Source organism: Pan paniscus, chromosome 10 (assembly GCF_029289425.2).
Source record: "Pan paniscus chromosome 10, NHGRI_mPanPan1-v2.0_pri, whole genome shotgun sequence".
NCBI classification, from domain to species: domain Eukaryota; kingdom Metazoa; phylum Chordata; class Mammalia; order Primates; family Hominidae; genus Pan; species Pan paniscus.
In genome coordinates this window covers 20,551,371-20,577,616 of record NC_073259.2, presented here as the reverse complement: position 1 = coordinate 20,577,616, position 26,246 = coordinate 20,551,371, and the positions used below count along the sequence as shown (strand labels likewise).

At 35.4% G+C, this 26,246-nt stretch overlaps 1 protein-coding gene and 1 long non-coding RNA gene across 3 annotated transcripts in view; one reads left to right on the top strand and one right to left on the bottom strand.

The window, feature by feature from the left end:
* Nucleotides 1–15,023, top strand: part of RERG (RAS like estrogen regulated growth inhibitor) — a 112,904-nt gene extending 97,881 nt beyond the window's left edge. The window contains exons 3-5 of one of the 2 annotated variants that reach the window (XM_008969556.4): nucleotides 1,720–1,776; nucleotides 11,356–11,429; nucleotides 13,245–15,023. In XM_008969556.4, the coding sequence (XP_008967804.1) occupies nucleotides 1,720–1,776; nucleotides 11,356–11,429; nucleotides 13,245–13,652 (539 nt within the window). In that variant the 3' untranslated portion in view covers nucleotides 13,653–15,023. The remainder of the gene's footprint in view (nucleotides 1–1,719; nucleotides 1,777–11,355; nucleotides 11,430–13,244) is intronic. The other variant, XM_008969557.4, reaches the window with a different exon arrangement.
* LOC134728433 (uncharacterized) overlaps nucleotides 1–26,246 on the bottom strand; it is a 138,181-nt gene that overhangs the window by 31,456 nt on the left and 80,479 nt on the right. Inside the window, exon 2 of the long non-coding RNA XR_010108814.1 lies at nucleotides 24,323–24,438. This is a non-coding gene — a long non-coding RNA (uncharacterized LOC134728433). The remainder of the gene's footprint in view (nucleotides 1–24,322; nucleotides 24,439–26,246) is intronic.

The window sequence follows — 26,246 nt, the reverse complement described above, 5'->3', positions numbered from 1 at the left end:
GGGAGAGTGTCAAAAAAAAAAAAAAAAAAAAAACAACTACATAGTCTAACAAAAGATGGAACTCTTTAAATCGTGCAAGCTGTTAGGTGTTTATTAATGTTTATTAATGTTGCTAATTGTACAAAAGAAAAAATATATTTACTGCTTACTGCTTACTGCATCCTGTATGTAAAAATAAAAGTTTCAGTCTCAAGAGAATGACAATGACAGACTCTGAAGACTGCAGATAAAACCACAAGTACAGTCACTGTGGGAAGTATTACAGGGTCAGTGGCCTTGCTACTTTAGGCACTGCAAATATTTTGGCTCGAATTCAGCCTCACACTCTGTAATTACAAAGAACATTGGTACTTTCCATCTCCAGCCCCCAGTCAAGAAGCCACGTTGTGCTCTGTTTTGCGAAGTCCTCCTGCAATTTACGCTGCCATCTCCCATATAAAACTTTGCAGGAGGAAGGTTATACCTCTGTTTTTCCTAAAAGTGAGACTAGGCAAAGACTGACAGTGACCTTCCACTAACTAGTTTTATTTCTTCAAAGAGTATCTTTTGGCTGCTACATTCAGGGCATTTCAGTAAAAATAAAAATACACATTATAATGGGTATTTTAAAACTGTAAAATATGATAGACAATGAATCTTTCATTAAGGTCAGTGGGATCCCTGGGAGGCCATCAGGGGTCTATGGAGGGCTCATGAGCCTGCTAAATTATATGCCAAATGTGTGTATGTATATTTTTTCAGGAAAAGGATCCAATGCTTTCATTCCATTTTTTAAGTGCCTGTGACATCCCGCTCCAATTTTTTTTTTTAATTTAAAACCACTGTTTTCAACTATACTACAAGTGTAAGAAAATGTTTGGCATATGTCTTATCAATTTATAAGGACAATAGAGTCCACATATTTCCATGCTTTTCTCCAGCCCATCTTCCAGTTAAATATTATCCAGATGGCCTAGGACTTAAATTCAGTTTGATACAATGGATAAGTTACAGACTTCCTGGATTCAGATCCTTACCAGGCCACTAACTAACTAGATAAGCTTAATTAAATGAGTTAACCCCTCAGTGCCTCAGTTTTCTCATCTGAAAAATGGGAATTAACATCGTACCTGCCTCATAAAGATGACGTGAGGATTGAGGAGATCATGCAAGCAAACTGTGTAGCATCGTTCCAGAACCTGACTCTGACTGTATTCTATCAGTGCTACTTTTGATGAGTTTTCACAGATCTCTAATAAAAATCCTTAATTTTGAATATCTACTTTTTTAAAATGCAAATGACCTGCTAGTGAGCTTTCATTACACTAAAAATTATCACATTTTAAACTTGCCTTTGCCAATCCTTATCAATATTCAAACTTGGGATACCTGTATTTTGACCTTTTATATCTAAATTCATCATTTTACTAAAAATTTTATATATAAGCATTTTCACATTATATTTTTGTTTGTTTTGTTTTTAACCTTGTGACTAAAGCAACAAATCTAATTGTTGACTAATGCACAATAAACCCATTCAAATATTACAATGGTTTTTTGGCCATAATATGAAATTGGAAAATTACTTGAATAAACATAAAAAAATTTATTTGTTTTATATACCAAGGAAATATAAAGCATTTATAGGGTTGTGTGGAGCATTTCGCTTTCCTTAAAAAGATAGGTGTGCTAAGCAAATTAACAAATTATTTTTTGAAATGTTGCTCTTTTCTTCCACAGCTCTTGTAGTGAGATTTCTGACCAAACGGTTCATCTGGGAATATGATCCCACCCTCGGTAGGTCAAATTTTGTTTCCTTCTCCTCTTCAATAAAAATTTATGGCCCCAAAGAAAGAATAATATTTTCTGTTGCAACATTTTTAAGCTCCTTTTAGCTGATTTGGAAGTGCTTTTCAAATCATGCAAAGCAGCCCTCTATGAGGCTAGATGTGTGTTTCATGCTGTCTGTGCTTAGAACCCTGCAGGATTTTAGTGCATAGATGAAGAAATTAGGTCAAGCCTCAGCCATGAGGAAAGGAAGTGGGTACAACACACTGCCCTCACATAAGAAAAATGCAGTATCATTCTAATGGGAGAGAGAGGATAAAACGGACATGGAAAATTTGGTGCGTAATAGAATGGTATCCTGAGAAGAGTAACAGAAAAATAAAACTACTGAATATGGATTTTAGGGAAAAATAAAATATGTTTCTCTCTTTTCTTCTCTCCAATACATCTGACTAAAGCCTGTTACAGAGAGAGAAGGAGAGAAGCAGCAGCAAAATATGATGTCTGTGGATCTTAAAAATAGTAATAATGTTGATGTATAAAATGTAGGCAAACACTCTTCCTGGTTTTTTTTTAATTTCTTTGTTTTGTTTTATTTTTGTCACTCCAAGATTTTCAGTTTAAAAGGGAGCAAGACTTCTTTCATTATTTTTATTCATTCATTCTACAAATGTTTATCAAGCGCCTTCTGTGTGTCAAAGTGTTCTGGGTGCTAAAGATAAATCAGTAAACAGAAAGAGAAGGCCTTGGCTTTTTTGAGTGCACAGTCTAGGAAAGAGAGAAGAGTCAATAAACAAGCAAATATATGTGAGATAGCAATAAGTTTTGTGAAGGAAAACAATAAGGAAGGGAATAGAGAATGATCTTATAGTTTACTTAGTATTTGACTAATAGTTCTGAAATTTATTTTAGTAAGAAGTACAAGGTGAAAACCCAACATTTTTGTCCAAATCGTTGACCAGTTTTCCTCCTGTTATTTATTAAATACTCTCTACCTTTCTCCACTACTTCCAATGCAATCTTTTCATATGTTGAATTGTTTACACCAGGACACCATTCTAGATTTGCTTTTCACACCAAACAGAAGCAGCACAATTTTTCGTTAATTGTATGCTGTACAGAACATTTTGATACTTTGTAGAGAACATCTTTCCTCATTACTTTTTTACAGAATTATTTTGGCTACTCTGTTCAGTTGATTTTTCCAGATCAAGTTTAGAAACTCTGTAATAATATGACATGATTTTGATTGGAATTGTACTAGAACTATAAATTACTTTGAGAAGATCCACATCTTTATGTTATTCCACCTTTTAATCTAGGAGAATAGCATGTTTCTACATTTATTATTTATTCTTCTGTTTTTGCTTTTAAATAGGTCAGAGTTTTCACATCCAAATTTTTCAACATATTTTTAAATGTAGCCACACTAATTTTAAGACGATATATTTGGATCTAAAAATGCACCCGATTTTTTTTAAAAATTATTCTTTATTATTTTACCCACCAAAGTGAATACTTATTCTTCTCTTATATTTTTATTACTTACATAAGTTTTACATAGATTATCTGAGAATCTTAATGATTAATGGGAGTTTAATTTTAAAAATACAAATTTTTATTGCTGTATCCGTATATCTCAATGAAAGATGAAGCTTATAAAAAATGGTCTCATAAAATGAACTCTCCCTGAATGTGTTCCAGTACCTAATCTTATTATTCTTAATTAGTCTTAGTTTAACCATTTTCCCTTTTGTTTTATTCATCTGAAAAAAAAAACTGCTATTAATAGTAATCTGCCTGCATCAGTTATGTATAGTGCAGGCTTCCTTCAGTAAGAATAATGAAACTTTATTGAGTGACCTTGTACAGTACTTCTCAAAGAGGATGGCAGCAGCTGCTAAGCAACAAGCACTTTCATCAGACTTCAGGAGTAATGGATACATGACTCATTCCCAGGTGAGGGCTTCATTAATTCTCTCACACTGGAGGCTGGATTTGTGTGTCTATATGAGTGTGTGCAAGAGGTCACTTTTGTTCCAGCACAGAGGGGTTCTCCATCCATTTGATTCAAGGGAAATTAGCATTTCCTGAGTTTAACTTCATACTACCTTGGGGAAGACAGAATTCTTTGTTGAATACATGGCTACTGCATTAGTCCCTTCTCATAATGCTATAGAGAGATACCTGAGACTGAGTAGTTTATAAAGAAAAGAGGTTTAATTGGCTCATGGTTCTGCAGGCTGTACAGGAAGCGTGGAAGCATTGGCTTCTGGGGAGGCCTCAAGGAGCTTTTACTCACGGCAGAAGGGAAAGTGGGAGCAGGCATCTTACGTGGCATGACCATGACTGAGGGTGGGGGGGGCATGCCAGACACTTTAAAACAACCAGATCCCACTAGAACTCACTATTGTGATGACAGCATCACGAAGGAAGGTGTTAAACCATGAGAAACCACCTCATGATCCAATCCCCTCCCACCAGGCCCCACCTCTGACATTTGGGATAACAAATGAACATGAGATTTGGGTGGAGACACAGATCCAAACCATATCAGCTACTTTAACTAAAAGTTTCAAAACCACCACCAAAAGAGATAACTACATTTAAAAGCCAAGTAGCTTATATACAAGAAGCAGTCTTGAATTCTGAAGTCAGTGCTTTCCTGAGAAACATGGGGCAGTTTTTTCTTCAACCTGGAACAGAATTGTTACTCCACAAGAAGCTGAAGACTATGAACATCGTTCTACATATTAACTCAATTAGAATATTTACTGCTTTGAAATAATTCAACGAAGAAAATGCTTGCTACTATAGTAGCAAGTGACTCCTAAACTTTTTGGTTTCAGACTCACTTTTTTTAATTTGATTTTTATGGAGAAAGCCTATCCTAATAATTCAATTAGGGATGCAGGCAAGGGAAAGAAACGGGGGAGGGGGAACTAAACCTACGCTCCACTTGCACTTCATAAAAGAAAGAAATTGCTTTAACATCTGAGTGTTTCGAAGGATACAATGTAAAAAAAATCAGTTCCTTACATTGAACAATTTTAGTTTTATTTTAATTTTCCTTATTATACTGTGGATCGGTGAAATCTTTGTGGGTGGCCAGCACACGGATGTCTATGAACCACATTTGAAAACCACCACTGAAGCTCATAAGATGTGGGAGTTGGACCATCTAACCATGAAAACCCCCTGATGGTGGTGGCAGCAATTATCCGATTGTAGAACAACAGGATCCATGTTCTGAATGGATCCCAACCAAGAATTGAATCCCTATCTCCAAGAGTCATATTACCCTCTAAGAATGCTGGTCACCACAGAGAATACAGATAGAGGCTTAGAATGTGTGTGCCTGTGACTCTGTGTGTGTGTGTGTGTGCGCGCGCGTGTATGATGGAGGCATTTGGAGAGGAAGAGAGAGACGGTATTTCAGCCTCTATCACTACTGCGACTGTTACCTTGGAGGCACTGTGTTTGAATCTGCTTAGAAAAGGCTCAGATGAGGATGGGAATGAGGAGACGTTAGACCCACTAGTTCTTTGGTTCTGTGATTGGTTCTTCTTGCCTGCCTTACAACTCCTGCTGCTTGGAATCATTCATACGAAAATAGATACACCCAGAACAAATTATCTTAACCAGATTCTAAAGCAGAAGTGCTTAGCCAACTCATAGAATTATTTAATTATTTAATATCGGCACGGCAAGGAGCTTAGAGATTGTCATTTGACAAATAAGGAAACAGGTACCAAGAAGTAAATTTAATCAAAATTACATGTCCAGTTGTGGTTAGACTAGGAATAGAACTCAACTCAGTACAATTTCCATTCTGGCATAAATCAACATAACTAACTGCTGCTGTTACTGTGCTGGCTAAGTGTCCATACTAAAGTGTTGAAATTCGCAAAAAAAAAAAAAAAGCTAAATCAGTAAAAAGATTAACCACATGCAACATCCCTTTGAGCACCAACTCCTTTTTGACTACATAAAATATACTTCTAGTTATTAAACTACTAGTGAGTGCAGATTTTAAATTATACATCTCTCACAGTGAAATTCAAGTGTAACTTTTAATGCCTCATTCCATTTTGAAACTCATATTTTTCTTACAGTATACAATATTTTGGTTCATTTGGAACTATCTCCTAAATAATCATCCCCCCACCCTTCACAAAAAAAGGCTCAATTTATTATTTTTGTTTAGTATGAACAAAATCAAAAGCAAATCCACCAAACAAACACATACACATTTTCTTCTATGTATTAAGATGCATAGTGGAGTCTAATTTCAAAAACTACTTAGTACATTTTTTTAGAGTTAACTCTGGAAAAGTTAGCACGTAGATGCACAACACTTTACCTTTTCGGGCAATACGTCTATTGTTTTACACGTAGAGAAAATGGGCTTCTAATGAGAGAGAGAAGCTTAAAGAAAAAAAATGCTTAAAATGGTATGAACCCAGTATTCACCTTAGACAAAATCACGCTACCACACGCTGCTATGTCTGGGGCAGACATTCTCTCATTTCCTGCATTTTATCCTTTTTGTTTCAGTTAACAAATAGCCAAAGAATCACACAACTTCATATAATTTTTATTATATTCCATTTCCCTCCTACTGTGGCATTCTGTGATTGAAATACATACCCTATTTATCATGGAAGCAACACAGAAAAATTCCCCGTCTCTCAGACAACTTTTAGTGCAAAGAGATGGAATAGAGCCCAGAACTCTGTTTTCCAGTCTCTGGGGCTGATGCCAGTCTTTTCAAAAGGGAAGTCGGTACAAAGGACACTAAAGAACAGCAGAGGGAGAAGCCAAAGGGCATGGCTCCCCAGCATGTGTGATGCAGAATGGGCTGCTCTTCCTCACGCTGCAGCACTGAAGATGAAAAAAGAAAATCGTTGGGAGAACACTTGGAGACAAGTGGCTGCTGTAAATAGTATTTTAGAGCATTAAATCATACAAAACTATAATCTCCAATTTAACATAAAAGAGTAGGGGGATGGAATATTCTGAAATTGCGAATCACTATGCATACACCATGTATGGATTACATATTCTAGGAGAATGACAATAACATAAAATACACTTATTAAAATATTGAACATAATCTAATTTTTAAATTTTACTTTTTGGAAAATACTTGAGGAATGTGCCGTGCTTATGGCAATGATCACTACACAGTACTGATGGAAGTAGAAGGCAAGGATATGGCTGGCGAAGCTGCATTCTACAGTTTGTATTTTGGACAGGAGATTATATTTACAGTAAAGTAACAGAAAACAGTGGTCAAAAAAGGACTGCAAAATAGTTGATGAAATGAAAGTCAGAAACATGAGGTAGATAGAAAAAATAATTACAAAACCACCGGCTTACAGGCTACCCCCATGACAACAGAAACTTCTGAGTTTATTGTGTTGGTTGGTTGGTTGGTTGGTTGGTTAATGATTTGGGTAGTTTGGGTACAAATAATTGAGTTAATAATCATATTAATCATACCGCTCTTTTTCATGGTGTTATGCTATTATTAGTGTATGGGAGGCCTTATATTATTCCACTTTCTTTTCCCTTTCATCCTTATTTTGACACCCACTGCCTTCCTCTTTCCTTTAAGTGCAGAGTCTAATGTGTTTGAAACTAAGCATGGTATTTAAAAGCCTGAACTCCAAAGCTGGTCTTCCCTGACTCAAATCTCGCCTCTATCATTTATTATCTGTGTGACCTTGGGCAAGTTATTTAATCTTGTTACGGCTCAGTTTCCTCTTGTAAAATGGAGCTAATAGCAATATATACTTCATTGGATATTTGTGAGGATTAATGAGTTAACATAAGTGTTTAGAACAGTTGTTCAAATAGAAGCAGTATGTGCTAGCTATTATTATATATTTACTTAGGAAAAATAGTGTTCTGTGTATATATATTTTAAATTTAAATAACTTTTATATATTTATATATATACACTTCTAATCATTATAACCAAATCTGATATTTTTAAGATCCATGCATTTTTCTATATTTACTTCTAGTCTTCTACACGGTATTCTTTACTGTGCCACATTTAACTAATCTCCCCAATGATAAACACCTAAGTTGCCTCTAATATGAGCTACTGCTAACATCCTGGGGAAAACATACCTTTAAATTGGTGGTTGCACCGTAATCACCTGGGGGACTTGTGAGAACACAGATTGCCCATAGGTCTGGGGTGGAGCCTGAGAATTTGCATTTCTAACAAGTTCCTAGGTGAGCCAGATGTTACTGGTTCAGGCACTACACTTTGAGACCCAGTGCTGTAAGAACCTGGACCAGGTTTTTTCTAGTGCATGTACCTGAGAGGGAGATTGCTGAATCATAAGGTACGCCCACACCAAACACTAGTGAATTGCTCTTCAAAATGATGTACCACAGTCTACACTCTCATTGTCGGTGTAGAGAAGCTGCCTGTAACCTAGTCAGGCATTATATTACCTAGCTTTATAACTTTATAATTTTTGCCAATCTTATGGTCATAAAATCATCTTATAAGCTTCTCTCTGGTAAGTAAGCAGGTAGAACATCATTTGATATATGTTTTTGCTAATTGGGCATCCTCCTATGTGAATTTCTTCTTTGTATACTTTGGCCGTATTTCTTTCCTGTTCACTTATCTTTTTAATTTCTAAAATTTCTTTCATACTTTAGATATTAATCAACTTTTTGCTTATGTTTCAAATATGTTCTCCAGTCTTTAGCCTATTTAATATTGTACAAAATTCTTAATTTTAATGTAGTCAACCCATTTATTTTTTATCTCATTTTTTTTGGTCTGTGCATGAGCTTTTATATTTTCTTACTTTTAATTTTTTTAACTTCAGGTTTCACTCTTCAAATCTAGATGAGTTTAGATCTCTAATTCATCCAGATTTACTTTTAATATATGCCCTAGAAGCCCAACTTTATTTTGTGCATTTAGTGGCCAATTCTTTTCTTATTGGTTCTAATCCAAATGCTACTGATTGAACCATTCATTATTTCCCTAAGTGACTTGTGGTGCCACCTCAGTCATATACTAAGTTCCTATATAAATATGAGTCTATTGTTAAGGCCTTGGTAAATTTGTGCATTCTGATATTAGTACCACACTGTTTGGAGTAATGTTATATAGTATTATATAATTTTAAATAAGTTTCTTGAGCGTCTCAAAAAGTCCAGCTGGACATTTCATTTGAATTGCATTAAATTCTAGATTAATTTTGTGGAAAACTGACATGTTTTTAAAAATGTTGTTTCTCCATTTTCTGTTACAAACTTCTAAAATTTTCTATTCTAGAAAATTTTTGTTTTTGTTTTTGGAGGGTTTTGAACGGTTTTGTTCATTTTTATTACTTCCTAAATATTATTTATTTTACTACTATTGGAAGTAGTTTCCTGTTTTCTCTTACCTTTCCTACATGGCTTTTGCTGATACAGAAGAATGCTAGTGATACTGTATTTTTCTGCAGAATTTATGGGTTTGAAATTATTGCTTATAAACTTTGTATTATTTTATTTTTATTTCAGCAGAATGTACAATTTCTTCTTTTAGTGCTAAATTTTAATTGCATTGTCTCTCTTAATTTAATGGCAGTATTGTCAGATCTTTATAGCTCCGCCCTCTTTTTATATCTTTTCAAATACCATGCTTTGGTTTTGTTTTCTTTTTCGTGATGTTTTTTCTTTTATTTCTTTTCTTATATTGTCTTGAATTTATTCTGTTTCTTCTCTTCTAATTTATTGAGTTGAATACCTAGTTCACTTTTTCTAGATTTTTAAGAGTTATAACATCTTCTGGAATCAGACAAGTACATTAGTTCACACAAACTTGCTTCTGGCCTTTTCCCCCATCTTCACCCTGATATACTGATAGAATCATCTAGAATTGTAATGCCAGGATTGATGTTGATGTAGTTTTATTGTTTTGATGGACGTCTTGAATTCAGTTTCACTGGCAAAAAGTCCTACATCAGTCCGAGTCGTATCTTTTTGTAGGTGATGTGCTTTATTCTCTAAATCCCTTTAGACTTCTTCCTCATTGATATCCTTAAATTTTGTCGTAATAGGTTTAGATATAGAGCTTTTTCCTCATGCGTCCTGCTAGTTCCTTTGATCTTAAATCTTTCATTGTTCCCTCACGTTGAGAAATTCTCAGTCATTACAACCTCAATAATTTCCACTCCTCTATGTATTTTATTCTCTCCTTTGAGGCTCATTTTATAAAGGATACTAAGATTTCTTGTTCTATTATCCATACCTTTTATTAAATTTTACTTTTACATGTTCCTTTGTTTTACTTACTTACACTTACTGACACTTCTGGGAGAGTTCCTCAACCTAACTCTCATCAGGTCAGTCATTCATTCATTCGGTTCTTTATTTCTGTTGTTCTAGTTTTCATACAGAGAAGCACCAGTTGGCGCTTATTTTTGACCCGTGGTTTCCATTTTATGTGATGAGGGGCATACTCAGGGCCACCCAGTCTTCTTGCACCTGCTAACTTCTCCTTCCCCTCACATAGCTTGGTGACCACTCTGCTGTTGATCCACCAACCTCCAGCTGGTACTGAGCATCTGCCATTTTTCTGCTTTGAAGAGGTAGCATAAGCAAGAGGACTCCATATAGTTCCACCTCCCCTCCATGCTGCCCAGCCCTCCCCTACTTTGGATTACTGTTCCTCACCAACCACCCAGTACTGGGGTCTGACCACCTTTTACTACCCCTAGAGTTTCTCATAGTTTTACATCATTTGGCAAGAACCATTCACCTCCTGGTAATATCTGTTACATTTCCAGAGTTGAGGGTTGAAAGGAAATTAGTAGCTTCTGTTGGTATGTTATCTTGTTAGAAACAGCAGTTTCCAGAAACTCGATTTTTAGAAGCACCAAGGCAGAATGCATTTTGTGAAAATCACCTTCTCAATTTACATTGTTGAGGTCTCATTATAGAAGGAAAAGAGCACCAGGGAGCTGGCTTTTCAGAAAAATAAAATGGAATCTTCAGAGGAAAGGATAGGGCCAGGCACGGTGGCTGAGGCCTGTAATCTCAGCACTTTGGGAGGCCAAGGCAGGCGGATCACTTAAGGTCAGGAGTTCAAGACCAGCCTGGCCAACATGGTGAACCCTTGTCTCCACTAAAAATACAAAAATTAGCTGGGTGTTGTGGAAGGCACCTGTAATCCCAGCTACTTGGGAGGCTGAGACAAGAGAATCACTTGAAACCCGGGTTTCAGTGAGCTGATATTGCACCACTGCACTCCAGCCTGTGCAACAGAGCTAGACCCCGTCAAAAAAAAAAAAAAGGAAAGTATAGGGTAGCAAAGATGCAAAGAGATTCCTCCTATTCTACACTCTGAAAGTCGGTGACACCCATGTTAGAACTTGGTATGTCCAGGAGCTAAGAATGAAGATTCTACATTTTTGCACATCTCTCCTCTCTTTCCTAGACTACACAGTTCCTTATGCTGTAAAATCAGGAATACTTCTCCCATGCCCATTTTCAGTTTTAAGGATCAAATTAAATCTTGCATTTATTTACCTTTTTGTCTTTTTTATTTGCTCATTCCCTTAGAATCAACCTACCGACACCAAGCAACCATCGATGATGAAGTTGTTTCCATGGAGATACTAGACACTGCTGGTCAGGTGAATAAAGAGTTCAGCTAAAATATTTTTCTGGATCAAATAAAACTGAGAAATCTATGCTATGAACAAAAATAAGGCACTTTTCTTCAACTAACTTTTGCATGCCTAAAACCTTTTTCTCTAATTAACTAGCCATTTTATATATTAACATATTTGTAAATATCTGTATATTCATCCTTATATAAACTGCCCAGTGTTTCAAGGGGGTTTTGAAAATACTATAATATTCACATATCATCTAGGTTAGACTCTCTCACTTATATTTTGTGGCATAGCAAGATATTAATAAGTTTTCATGGTCAAATGTGTTTTGAAATGCTCAAATGAAGTTAAACAGGTGTCTTTACTGAAAGAATTCTCAGAGCCTCTAACAGGCTTGTGTGTGAGTCTTTAAGAAAGACATTTAGTATATATTGTATTCTAAACTCACATGATGTCATATAAGTTTGTTTCAGAATACTTCATTTTAGATGTCTTTCTTGTAATATTTGGTATTAGGTCAGTCACTTCTGAGATTACAAAAGGGTTCATAGATAGGTTTAGTTTCCAGGTACAGAAATGACCACTGGCTGGGCATGGTGGCTCACACCTGTAATCCCAGCACTTTGGGAGGCCAAGGCTGGCAGATCACAAGGACAGGAGATCGAGACCATCCTGGCTAACATGGTGAAATCCCGTCTCTACTAAAAATACAAAAAATTAGCCAGGCGTGGTGGTGGGCACCTGTAGTCCCAGCTGCTGGGGAGGCTGAGGCAGGAGAACGGTGTGAACCCGGGAGGCGGAGCTTGCAGTGAGCCGAGATGGCGCCACTGCACTCCAGCCTGGGCGGCAGAGTGAGACTCCGTCTCAGTAAAAAAAAAAAAGAAGAAGAAAAAAATGGCCACTGGAATGACAGAAAGCTAAAGTTTTCCATGGTACTTTATCAATTACCTGTGACCCCCAAAAAGACTTGAATCAAAGTGTTTAAACCCAGAAATGTTCTTGAAATGAATTACCCACTTTTCCACTTTTCCATCTCATCACCACCTACTTATTCTCTGACCTTCACAGAGCACTGATTCTGAAGAGAGGCAGCAGGGAGATGCATGCCTCCAGAAGTCATTTGAACCCGGGAAAGCAATGTTTTTTCAAATCATGCTTGCCACTTTGCTATGAAGGAGTGATAACCCACTTTGAGAATCACTTCAATAGAGTTTCTGTCATTGGTACTACATGACATTTTGGGGGCTCTGAGATAGGAAAAGAAAAAAAAAGCCAAATCCTTTAGCATAGAGTTGGATTCTCTAAATAGTTTGTCACAGTTTTTCTGGAGGCTAATTGTCTGTAATCTGAAGAAAGAGAAAATTAAAACAAACAACAAACCAAAAAAATAATAAATAAACCAAAATGCATCTTGCTAAATTTTGACTCTAATTCTGATACTTAAAAGGTGGAATAGGGGCTACTTGTCTGTTAAAAAATTGCTAAGTCCTTAATTGTGATGAAAAGCCTCAAAAGTGATGTGCTCAACTAAGATTATAATTTCTTTTTAGTTTTTATGATTACAGATTTAATGATATGGCAAGAAAAAAATTAAAAGCAGAAATTTAAAATCTATTAAATTAGAAAATATTCAGTTCCCTGAAATATGTTGAGATGAATAAGTCATGACTGTATTTAAAATTATTTAGAAAGATTGTACAATTAGAGTACCATGACATTTTAATGACTTTGGATATAAAGAATAGTAATTAAGGCATTACTGTCAGCATTACCAGCATCCATATATTTTGATTATTTCCAGGTCTCTTGACGGCCATTTTTCTTTGCCAACAGGAAGATACCATTCAGAGGGAGGGGCACATGCGATGGGGGGAAGGCTTTGTGCTGGTCTACGACATTACTGACCGAGGAAGTTTTGAGGAAGTGCTGCCACTTAAGAACATCCTAGATGAGGTCAAAAAGCCCAAGAATGTGACTCTTATCTTGGTTGGAAACAAAGCTGACTTGGACCACTCCAGGCAGGTTAGCACAGAAGAAGGAGAGAAGCTGGCCACAGAATTGGCTTGTGCTTTTTACGAGTGCTCTGCCTGCACTGGAGAAGGGAACATCACAGAGATATTCTATGAGTTGTGTCGAGAGGTGCGTCGCCGGAGGATGGTGCAGGGCAAGACGAGGCGACGCAGCTCCACCACGCATGTCAAGCAAGCCATTAACAAGATGCTCACCAAAATCAGTAGTTAGGCAGCCCAGCTGAGGTGGACCAACTAATTGGAAACACTCTTCCCCTTCTGTTCCCCTTTCAAAAATAAAACAAAATATTGCATTCTTTGTTTTGATTCTGAGAAATGTCTGGGCTTCCCATTGTTTCCGGCCTCTCATAGGTTGGGAAGTTTTAGCGTGTTTTATGCAATTTCAGTGCTAACAACTTCTTCCTTTCCTGCTTGAATAAGATACACTCTAATGGCATTTGAACATGTAATCACCAGAGATTCTGAAATGACTGGTTTATGTTAAGCTATTTTTAGGCATCTTCACCTTGCTTAAGTAGGTTGAAGTTTTTGCAAAGGCATTTAAAAATTCAATTTCTTGTCAGGTACTACAAATAATTATCTTAAAAGTCTAAGATAGCAGAAAATACAGTAAAAACACAGGAGAAGAAGCTGAGCTATTGGAACAGGAAATAGAAGGAACTCTAGTTTCTGTTTGAAGTGAGGATTTTCTGAATTATCTAATATCATCTAGGTTTTCTTTAAAATTTTATTTTGTTCTTAAGTTCAAGCATCTTCTCACTAATGTTTTTCACTATAACAGAGAATTCATTTCAGTTTGAGTTGGTTCTCTCAATGATCTATTGATCATTACACCCTAACTCTCCTTCCTTGGCTCAAACAATATTTTCACTATAACAAAGGCAATAGGACACAAAATTCACATCCTGCTGGGCCTTTTTTCATCAAGTCAGGGTGATATAAAAACATTGGAAATCTTTTCACCAAACCCTGACTTTATTGAGTGCTAGTAGAAGATGTAGAATTAGAGACATCTGATTTGTTTATCAACTTAGCAGAAAATGTAGAATTAGAGACATCTGATTTGTTTATCACCTTAGCAGAAAAACCACAGTCCAAAAGACAAGCAAATTAAGAATGGAGCTTAACCATGCCTCCATTGGGAAGTCTAGACTTTGAGCCAGGTACAGTAAGAAAAATTAGCCTCTGATTCATTAAGTTTGCCACATGACTTATTTTGATATTTTGGATACATTAACTCACTTAGGAGAATTCAGAAAAGAATGGGTGATTAAAGTTCATTACAGCTGAATAAATGTGTCTAAAACAGACTCTTGTATTCTGAAAGTACAGTCTACAACTGATAAAACTTTATGATTCTTTTCTCCCCCATTATGCCCCTATATATATCAAGATTTGGGTACTTTATTTTAGTAGAAAATATATATCTTTTACATATGTATGTATTTATAAATGCATAGATATATGTATAAAAATTTGTAAGCATTAGCGGCATTAATTCACCAATGCATTTGGACAACTTGATGTAACTGACTTTATTTTATGTGACTATAATAAAAAGCATAATTTTCTCATTCTGTCATATTTGGGTAATCTTTCTTGTGATAACATGAAACATTTATAATTTGAAGGGAGACTCAAGGGGACAACTGAATTGCAAAATTGACAAATCAGTGAGCCTGATATAAAAAAATTAGCTCCTGTTGATTAAACTAGCTGCGTTTGGAGTCTTTAGGTGCTATTTTAGGTACTTTATGTATTATCAAATCTTCACAATCACTCTGTGCAAGACTAGTACTGTAAGCACAATTGTAGAGATAAATATATTGAGTCACAAGGGGGAAAATGTAGTAAAGCCAATTTTGCATAGCTATTTAGTGTGTAGAACCCGGATTTGAACCCAAAGAGTCAAAAAGTTGGATTCCAGACCTCGCATTTTTAACCATTATATACTTCTTATCCTTGAGCTGTAGTGGGGAAGATACTGAAGCAGATAATTCACTTTAACTATGTTTTTGTTCACTCACTACAAATTTTTATACATGTTGGACACATAACTTGATACAAATTAGTCTATTTGATGGTGTCTGATCTGAGCCTTAACGTATACACGAGAGTTATCCAAGAAAGAAATATGGTAAAGATATTCTAGGCAAAGGAAATAATAGCATGGAATCAAAATATAGAGACATGAACAGTGATGGTAAGTGTGGTCATGTAAAGGAGTTTAGAGGGCCACATATATCATTTTTAGGGGAAAAGGGGAAAGAGAACAAAAGGGAATAATTTTTTTTAAATGAAGGGGCAGGAGGGAAGAAAGAAAGTCAAAAATTCCTATTCCTGCAAGCAACTACCTACTAAAGAATCAAATTGGTAAACTTAGCTATGATTCATTTTCAGTAAAGTCTTTTTAGACAATGTAGGGGACATGGAAGCAGATAAAAATTATTTTTGAAATTTTGTTATCTTCTAGAATTAGTCACTTTGATTCTCTCATATCTATACTTGGAAATATAGTTCAACCAATTCCTATTAAAAATAAGCTTATAAGGAAGCATAGTGAAATACATGGATGTCATTCTTGAGTCAAAAAACTAAGTTAAACACAGAGTCACCAACACCAGAAACTACCCTAGATATGTGAATACAAATCCAGACATTAAAAACCAAACAACCACTGGCATAAGTTTCAACCACTAATTACAGAAGAACATGAGACTGTATAAATATAAATTGGTTATTTCTCTCATGCCTCAGGCTTCTCCTCAAATGTAAGATTATAAATAAGTTAATACTATTAGTTGTTTAGAAGCTGAGCTTCATTTTTATGAATGCCGAGGAAGAAAGATTCACTTTGTAAAAAGTAGAGACAGTGTTTTCTTTTCTGTATTAAAAGCATAACATCACTTGGCCATCATGGAATATCAGGGACCAGATTTACTCTTACATATTAAACAACTAGAAAAAACGTCAGATAAAATATACAGAACAATGGTTTTCAGATATTGAACAACAAGCAATACAGTGCATTGATCCCTAAAAGGAGGGAAAGAAATGATGTAAACCCTATGAATGCTTCAGCTTACTGCCAAGTGACAGGTTCCAAGAAGCAATACAGTTAAAAAAGAAAGAAAGAGAAAGAAATGAAAGAGAGAAAAAAAGAAAGAAGAAAGAAGAAAGAAAGAAAAAAGAAAGAGAAAGGAAGGAAAGAAGGAAGGAAGGAGAAAGAAAAAGAGAAAGAAGAAAGAAAAGAGAAAGAAAGAAAGGAAGGAAAGAGAAAAAGAAAGAAAAAGAAGAAAAAGAAAGAAAGAGAAAGAAAGAAAGGAAGGAAAGCCTGGGCATGGTGGCTCATGCCTGTAATCCCAGCGCTTTGGGAGGACAAGGCAGGTGAATCACTTGAGCCCAAGAGTTCAAGACTAGCCTAGGCAACATGACAAAACCCCATCTCTACTAAAAACACAAAAATTAGCTGGGCATGGTGGTGCATACCTGTAATCCCAGCTACTGCTGAGGCTGAGGCAGGAGAATCGCTTGAGCCCAGGAGGCTGAGATTGCAGTTAGCCCAGATCATGCCACTACACTCCAGCCTGGGTGACAGAGTGAGACTCTGTCAAACAAACAAACAAACAAACAACAACAACAAAACACCGCAGAACTTGGTTGTCTCATTGAGTTGAATAGACAAAAATCAGAACTGGGGGAGGTCAAGTTTATAAGACTCTGTGGGATAGAATGTCTGAAAAAAGGAAACTTAACAGAGAGAAAATTCCGTAGATGTACAAAAGAGTTCCTTTTAGTGTTTGGCTTAGTATGGATCACATGGTAAGAGGATGCTACCCATGGATGAAGCAAGAAGTGCAGAAAAGCAGTAGGTCAAATTTTGGGGGGATCATAAATAAGGCTGAGAATAGTTTGTACTATTGAAAATACCATGTAATATAGAAGTAATAAACAGGATCTTAGACACTGTGTTTATACACAGGACATTAGGACATTGTGTGAATTGTGAGTCTGAATTAGCGCCAGACCAGGATGCTAAGTAACTGCTCTAACACAGCATAAAAGGCAGCCTGAAATTGATCGAATTGAGTCCAAGTAACTTGATTTTGGGCTGGAAAAAAATCCAACACACTATACAAAAATAGTAAAATCTTGTGCCCGATAAGATAAAAAGTACAGTGGCTGGCATCCAGTCAAAAATTACTATGCCAAAGAAGCAGGAAAATATAATCCATAAATAGAATAAAAATCAATCAATCAATAGAAACAGATAAAAACATGACAAATGCTAGCATTAGCAAAGAAAAAAATTAATACGGCCATTATATGTATATGCTCCATATGTTCAAGAAGGTAGGGAAAGATACAAACATAATGAGTGAAGACAAAAATAAAAGTTATAAACAAGACCCACATGTAATCTCTAGAGATAGAAAATACGATATCTGAAATAATAATACACTGTGTAGCATTTATATCAGATTAGGCTCTGAAAAATTGACCAGCTTGATGACATAGTGATAGAAACAATCCAAATGAAGAAAAGAGAGGAAAAAAGACTAAAGAGATAAAAATGAACACATCATCAGTGATTTCTGGGATAAAACCAAGCAGTCTAACACATATGTATATAATTGGACTCCCAGAAGTAGTGAAGAGGATGGTGGGACCAAAAAAAAAATGAACAAATAATAGCCGAAAAAATCCATATTATAAACTCTCAAATCCAAGAAACTCAAAAGACCCTAAGGAGTAAAAAACAAAGAAAACAATATCATGATACATCAAAATCAAGTTGCTACAAAACTATGATAAAGAGAAAATCTTAAAAGTAGCCAGTGGGGGCCGGGCACAATGGCTCATGCCTGTAATCCCAGCCCTTTGGGATGCCAATGTGGGAAGATTACCTGAGGTCAGGAGTTTGAGACTAGCCTGACCAACATGGTGAAACCCTGGCTCTACTAAAAATACAAAAAAGTAGCCAGACATGATGGTGGGCATCTCTAATCCCAGCTACTCGGGAGGCTGAGGCAGGAGAATCACTTGGACCTGGGAGGCAGAGGCTGCAGGGAGCTAAGACCACGCCACTGCACTCCAACCTGGGTGACAGAGTGAGACTCCATCTCAAAGAAAAAAAAGAAAAGAAAAGAAAAAAAGCAGCCAATGGGGAGAATAGACACATTAAGTACAGCAAAACAAAGACAAGAATGACAGCCAACTTTATTTTCAAAACTAGGCAAGCCGGAAGTCATTGGAATGAAATATTTAAAATAGAAGGAAAAGAAATGTCAACTTACTATTCTATTCCAAGTGAAAATATATTTCAATAATAAAGGTAAAATAATGATAAAAGATCTAGGAGAATTTATCACCAGCCAGTCTGTAATGCCAGAAAGGTTAAAGAAGGACATTTTTAGGGCAAAATATATAATAGCATTAACACCAAGGAAGGGTGGGAATAGATTTTAAGTTTCTGAAACTATATGTAAAATATCATAATATTATTTTGAGATAGGCAGTGGTAATAAGTTAAATGCATATGTTGTAAAGTTTAGGGCAGCCACTTAAAACTAAAACAAAGAGATGTAGCTAAAAAGCCAATAGTGTATATAAAATGGAATCATAAGAAATACTCAATTATTCTAATAAAAAAATCAGGAAAAGATAAAGAAAAAAGAACAGATCGGATTAAAAGAAGAGAATTCAATTACATCTGTGAATTTACTAAATATGAGTGGTCTAAACACTCTAATTAAAAATCATAGATTTTCTAATTGGATAAAGAGAGAACAACCTACATTCTGTCCACAAGAAATTCCTATTAAACAAAAAGATACAATACATTAAAAATACAACAGTCTGAAATATATACTAAACAAACACTACTTAAAGAAAGTCAGAGTAGCCATATTAATATTGGACAAGATAGATGTCAGAGCAAGGAAATTAACAGGAACCAAAAGAAACCTTTCCTAAAGATAAAGAGGTCAACTGAAAAAGACATAACACTTCTAAATGTATGCACCTATAACACAGCTTTAAAACACATAAAGAAAATGATAGAAATGAAATTATAAATAAATATATAATTATAATTGAATATTTCAAGTCTTCTCTCAGTAATTGATAGAACAAATAGATTTTAAGAAATAGTAAAGCTATAGAACACATAAACAAAACTATCAATCAAATTGATGTGATATTTACAGAATATTCCACTGAACAAAAACAGAGTACATTTTTTTCAGGTGTACACATTTATCAAGCCAGATCATGTTGGACAATAAGTTTAAATAAAGTTAAAATAATTTATATCTTAAAGAATGTTCTCTGACTTTAAAAGAATTAAAGTACCTGTAGTCAACAAAATGATAATTGGGAAATAACCAAATGTTGAGAAATTAAATAACATATAAATAATTCATGAATCACAGAAGAAATCAATTGGGAACTCAGAAAATTTTTTGAACAAAATGAATGTAGAAACACCAAATATCAAAATTTGTGGGACCCAGCCAAAGCTGTGCTAGAATAAAATTAATTACACTAACATCTTATATTAGAGAAGAAAAAAAGTCCAGTACAAATCAACATATTATACTGATATCAGCATTACTCTAACACCAAAGCAAGAAAAGCCATATTATTTTAAAAAAACTGCAGGCTAATATTTCTCTTGAACATGAACACAAAAATCTTTATCAAAGTTTTAGCAGATGAATGCACACGCACACACACAAACACACACATTCACACACATATCATAATATATCATGACCAAGAGAGTTTATACCAGGAATTGCAAGATTAATTTAATATTCAAAAATTAATCAATGTAACTCACAATTCTAACAGATTAAAATATAATAAATATATAATAATCTCAATTGATTCATAAAAATAATTTGATGAATTCAATACCAATTCCTGATCTTAAAACTCAAAAAACAAAAAATCTCTCAGCAAACTGAAAACAGAAGGGATCTCCCTGACTCCAAAAAAGTGTATCTTCAAAATTCCTACATCATACTTAAAGGTAAAAGACTAAAAACTTTCCCCCTAAGAAAGGGAACAAGGATATAAGCTCTCACCACTTCTATTCAACATTATACAGAGGTTCTAGACAGCACAACAAATCAAGGGAATGGAGAAGTAAATTGTCTTATTTGCAGAAGACATGATCATCTATACAGATAATGCCTAAGGGATCTTTAAAGAAAAACTACTAGAACTAATAAATGAGTTTAGCAAAATTAGTTGTATAAAGGTAGTAACCCAAAATCAATTGCATTTCTACATACTAGCAGCATACAATTATAAAATTATTTTAAAAATCTATTTACAATAATACCCATATACATATACTATTTAGGAATAAGTTTTACAAAATATGTACAAGATCTGTACCCTGGAAACTATGAAACATTGTCTAGAGAAATTAAAGTTCTAAATCCATGGAGAGACATATCGTGCCCATGGTTAGGATGATTCAACATTGTTAAGATGTCAGCTCTCCCCATTTTGATTTTTACATTCAATAAACCCCAAGTTAAAATCCCAGCAGGCTATTTTGTAAAAGTAACAAACTAATTCTAAAACAAATATTTAAATTCAAAGGATCTAGAATAGTTAAAACAATTTTGAAAAGGATTAAAAAATTAGAGAGCTTATACTACCTGGTTTTCATACTTATTATAAAGCTACACTAGTCAAGATAGCCTGTTATTGGTGTAAGGTTAGATATATAGGTCTATAGGACAGAATAGAAAGACAAAAAAAATAGAACTGTACTTAGATGGCCCATTGATTTTTGACAAATGTACCAAGGTAATTCCACGGGGAAAGGATATTCTTTTCAACAAATTATGCTGTAATAATTGAATAGCCATATGCAAAATAAACAAATAAATAAACCTCAACCCATACCTCAAACCATATACAAAAGTTAATTCTGAGTGGATCATTTACCTACATGTAACAACTAAACTAAAACACTTTCACAAGAAAATAGGGAAAAAATCCTTAGGACCTTGGCTTAGGTATAAATTTTTAACATCAAACACGAAGAACACATCTTAAAAGCAAAATTAAAAGTGTATTACTCTAAAGGACATTAAGAATATGCAGCATTAGGCCTGACTAGGAAAAACTACATGGAAAACATTTATCTTACGAAGGATCTATTTCTAGAACACATAAATAATTCTTAAAACCCAATAATAGGAAAATTAAACTGAGTTAAAAGTTTAAAAATGACAAGTTTAAAATTTGAGCAAAAGTTTTGAATATATAATTCACTAAAAATATATGCAAAAGATAAATAATTACATGAAAAGGTGCTCAACGTCATTAGCCATTAATGTAATGCTAATTAAAAACCACAATATATTATCAGTATGCAACCGTTATAATGCCTAAAATTCAAAAAAATGCAGTACACCTCTGTGACGATGTCTGCATCCTGGAACTCTCATACGTTGCCAGTATGAATATGAAACGGAACAACCATTTAGGAAAGCAGTTTGGCAGTTAATTCTAAAGTTAAGCATATAAACTTCACATACGGTCCAGCAATTCTATTCCTAAATATCTTCCAAGAGAAATAAAAATCTATGTCCACATAAAGATGTGTCTGTTGATGTTTACAGCAGCTTTATTCATAATCACCAAAAACTAGCCACAACTCAGTTTTCCATCATGGGTGAATGAATTAACAAATTATGGTATATCTCCTTCAAGAAATACTACTAAACAATTTTTTTAAAAAAGATCAAACTACTGGATGAATCTCAATGCATTATGCTAAGTAAAAGAAGTCAAACGCAAGTTACTACGTAAGTATTATAAGATTTCGTTTGTACAAAACTCTGGAAAAGGCAAAACTACAGTAAAAGCAGATCTGTGTTTGCCAGAGGCTGCAGATAATGGGCAGGAATGGACTACAGAGGAATCCAAAGGTATGACTGTAGTGGTGGTTAAATGACCATATATATCTGTTAAGACTCACCAAAAAGTGGTTTACTTACTGTACATAAATCATTATCTCTGTAATGCAAATTAGAAAACAAAACATATCTTTCATTTGCACATTCAGCAAAGAAGGCAGGTCAAAGAGAAACTTTCTGAAACCATTTAAAACAAATGTTCCACATCTCAGCATGGGTTTATATTTAATATATTTTCCAGTTTTAATAAAGTATAAATATTTTATTTTAAAATAATAGTTTCATTTAAATTCTCCTTGCTTTTGCCCCGTTTCAGGCTCCCTGACCTGAAGTAGGTCCAATCAATAAACACCCACTGCCAGTCAATGTGTAATTTAATGCCTTGTGAATCCAATAAATGTATTTTTCCTTAAAAACTGCAGATGGATGTTTGAGGCTTTGTAAGTTTGGGCTGCTCGCATGTGTGTATGTCTATCTACTCTTATATATTCTATGAGAAAAAATAACTTGGTTTATTTTATGAAGGAGTATCTTTAAGAATAAAACCTTGGCCGGACGCAGTGGCTCACGCCTGTAATCCCAGGACTTTAGGAGGCCGAGGCAGGTAGATCACCTGAGGTCAGGAGTTTGAGACCAGACTGGCTGACATGGCGAAACCTCATCTCTACTAAAACTACAAAAAAATATGAGCCGGGCGTGGTGGCAGGCGCCTGTAATCCCAGTTACTTGGGAGGCTGAGGCAGGAGAATTGCTTGAACCTGGGAGACGGAGGTTGCAGTGAGCTGAGATCGCATCACTGCACTCCAGCCTGGGCAACAAGAGCGCAACTCCATCTCAAAAAAAAAAAAAAAGAATAAAACCTCATTGTTTGTAATCCAGGGAAATTCTTGATGAGGGCTTCTTGATTGTTGATGTTACTTTACAATTTATGAGATCCTGCAAATACCGTTATAAAAACTTTTGTTCTGTCTTTCTGTCCATCTTCTTGCTGTTTGAAGAAGCAAAGAGCTTATTGCAAAAAGCAAGATTGTGCATTGAAGCAATGCACAGGATATTGATTGCTTCTATTCCCTGAGGTTCTGAGTCAATCTATATACACACCAGTAGTGTCTAACTTACAATTTATGCTCCCAACATTTGCTTGTAAATTGGCTTTTTGGAATGCTGAATGCAATTTCCCTGGAAAACAAAGTTATAAATCATATTTGGGCTCCCCAGCGAGTCCACAGCAACCTATTTAACCCATAACACAGCACTTTTCCTGATAGGGAATACACTAACCATAACATTTCAGAAAGGGCAGGTGTCTTTTTAGCATCCCCTCGCCTATACTTCTATATATCTCTCACACATTGCAGTACCTCTCCTTGAACTCTTGATTTTATACCTTCTTTGAAGAGTAGGGCAAGTTAGGAATTTTTTCAAGAGGGTTGTTGATAACACAAATACATCCAACTGATGATATTTCAAGTAGCTTAGAAAAGTGAAGGAAAACATTTTACATAGAATAGGGGAAAGATTCTTTAGAATAGAAGCAGGTATACACAGAAGCAGTTACACCTAATCCCTAGAATGAGTTCTTACAAATTGCCTACAAACATACAACAGACAAGAGGGACTTAGTAATTATCTAATTTACCAGCATTTTTCAAAGTGACTTTCTTGATTCTACAGGCAGCTATTAGGTATCATTAATATATTTTTAAAAGGATTTTTTTTCGAACGAATTTGGAAAAAAAAAAGTGGATTAACTCAAGGAAAGTAAGTTTCACTACAGTGTAACTTCTTTGAGCTTTCACTATGCTAATGAGGGTTGGGAATCAGGAGGAGGAGGTTAGTAGCACAGTGTTGCCTAAACTTGCTTGACTGTGGTGGTGTATCTCACAGGACTAGTGTTCTGTGAACTGTACTTTGAGAAATAATGCTTTCATCTTACCTTCAAAGAATCTCTTCTACATCATCAAGGCTTTTCTTGAACAACACCAGTAATGAAAAGTTCTCTGCTCTTTAGGAGAGGTCCTTTGCAGGATGTTCTGTCCCTTTAGAGTAGCACTTCCCAATAAAAATATAATGTAAGCCATAAGTTAGTTTAAATTTTCTATTTATTAGATTGTTTACCAGATTCTTATTAATTGCTTAAATTTAAATTATTTAAATGTAAAATGTTTACACACTGGGCACACATAGACATAAATATGGGAACAATAGACACTGAAGAATACAAGAATGGGGAGGGTGGGAGGGGGACAAGGTTTGAAAAGCTACCTATTCGGTACTATGCTCACTACCTGGGTGATGGGTTCCATTGTACCTCAAATCTCAGCATCACACAACATACCTTTGTAACAAGCCTGCACATATGTATGCCCTAAATCTAAAAATAAAAGTTAAATAAAATAAAAAGTTTACATTTAAAATAAGAAAGAAATGCATGGCATTCATTTTGATGTTTTCTTGAATCCAGTATATCCAAGATAATATTGAGAGACAGGACTAGCTAGATTTCCGAGGCCAACTAAGAATCCCTAAGCCTAGCTGGGAAGGTGACTGCTTCCACCTTTAGACACAGGGCTTGCAACTTAGCTCACACCTGACCAATCAGATAGTAAGGAGAGCTCACTAAAATGCTAATTAGGCAAAAACAGGAGGTAAAGAAATAGCCAATCATCCTATCCATGAGCATGGAATGTTCTTCCATTTGTTTGTATCCTCTTTTATTTCATTGAGCAGTAGTTTGTAGTTCTCCTTGAAGAGGTCCTTCACATCCCTTGTAAGTTGGATTCCTAGGTATTTTTTTCTCTTTGAAGCAATTGTGAATGGAAATTCACTCATGATTTGGCTCTCTGTTTGTCTGTTATTGGTTTATAAGAATGCTTGTGATTTTTGTACATTGATTTTGTATCCTGAGACTTTGCTGAAGTTGCTTATCAGCTTAAGGAGATTTTGGGTTGAGACGATGGGGTTTTCTAAATATACAATCATATCATCTGCAAACAGGGACAATTTGACTTCCTCTTTTCCTAATTGAGTACCCTTAATTTCTTTCCCCTGCCTGATTGCCCTGGCCAGAACTTCCAACACTGTGTTGAATAGGAGTGGTGAGAGAGGGCATCCCTGTCTTGTGCCAGTTTTCAAAGGGAATGCTTCCAGTTTTTGCCCATTCAGTATGATATTGGCTGTGGGTTTGTCATAAATAGCTCTACTGCCCAAGGTAATTTATAGATTCAATGCCGTCTCCATCAAGCTACCAATGACTTTCTTCACAGAATTGGAAAAAAGTACTTTAAAGTTCATATGGAACCAAAAAAGAGCCCGCATTGCCAAGTCAATCCTAAGCCAAAAGAACAAAGCTGGAGGCATCATGCTACCTGACTTCAAACAATACTGCAAGGCTACAGTAACCAAAACAGCATGGTACTGGTACCAAAACAGAGATATAGACCAATGGAAAAGAACAGAGCCCTCAGAAATAATACCACACATTTACATCTGTCTGATTTTTGACAAACCTGACAAAAACAAGAAATGAGGAAAGGATTCCCTATTTAACAAATGGTGCTGGGAAAACTGGCTAGCCATATGTAGAAAGCTGAAACTGGATCCCTTCCTTACACCTTATACAAAAATGAATTCAAGATGGATTAAAGACTTACATGTTAGACCTAAAACCATAAAAACCCTAGAAGAAAACCAAGGCAATACCATTCAGGCCATAGGCATGGGCAAGGGCTTCATGTCTAAAACACCAAAAGCAATGGCAACAAAAGCCAAAATTGACAAATGGGATCTAATTAAACTAAAGAGCTCCTGCACAGCAAAAGAAACTACCATCAGAGTGAACGGGCAACCTATAGAATGGG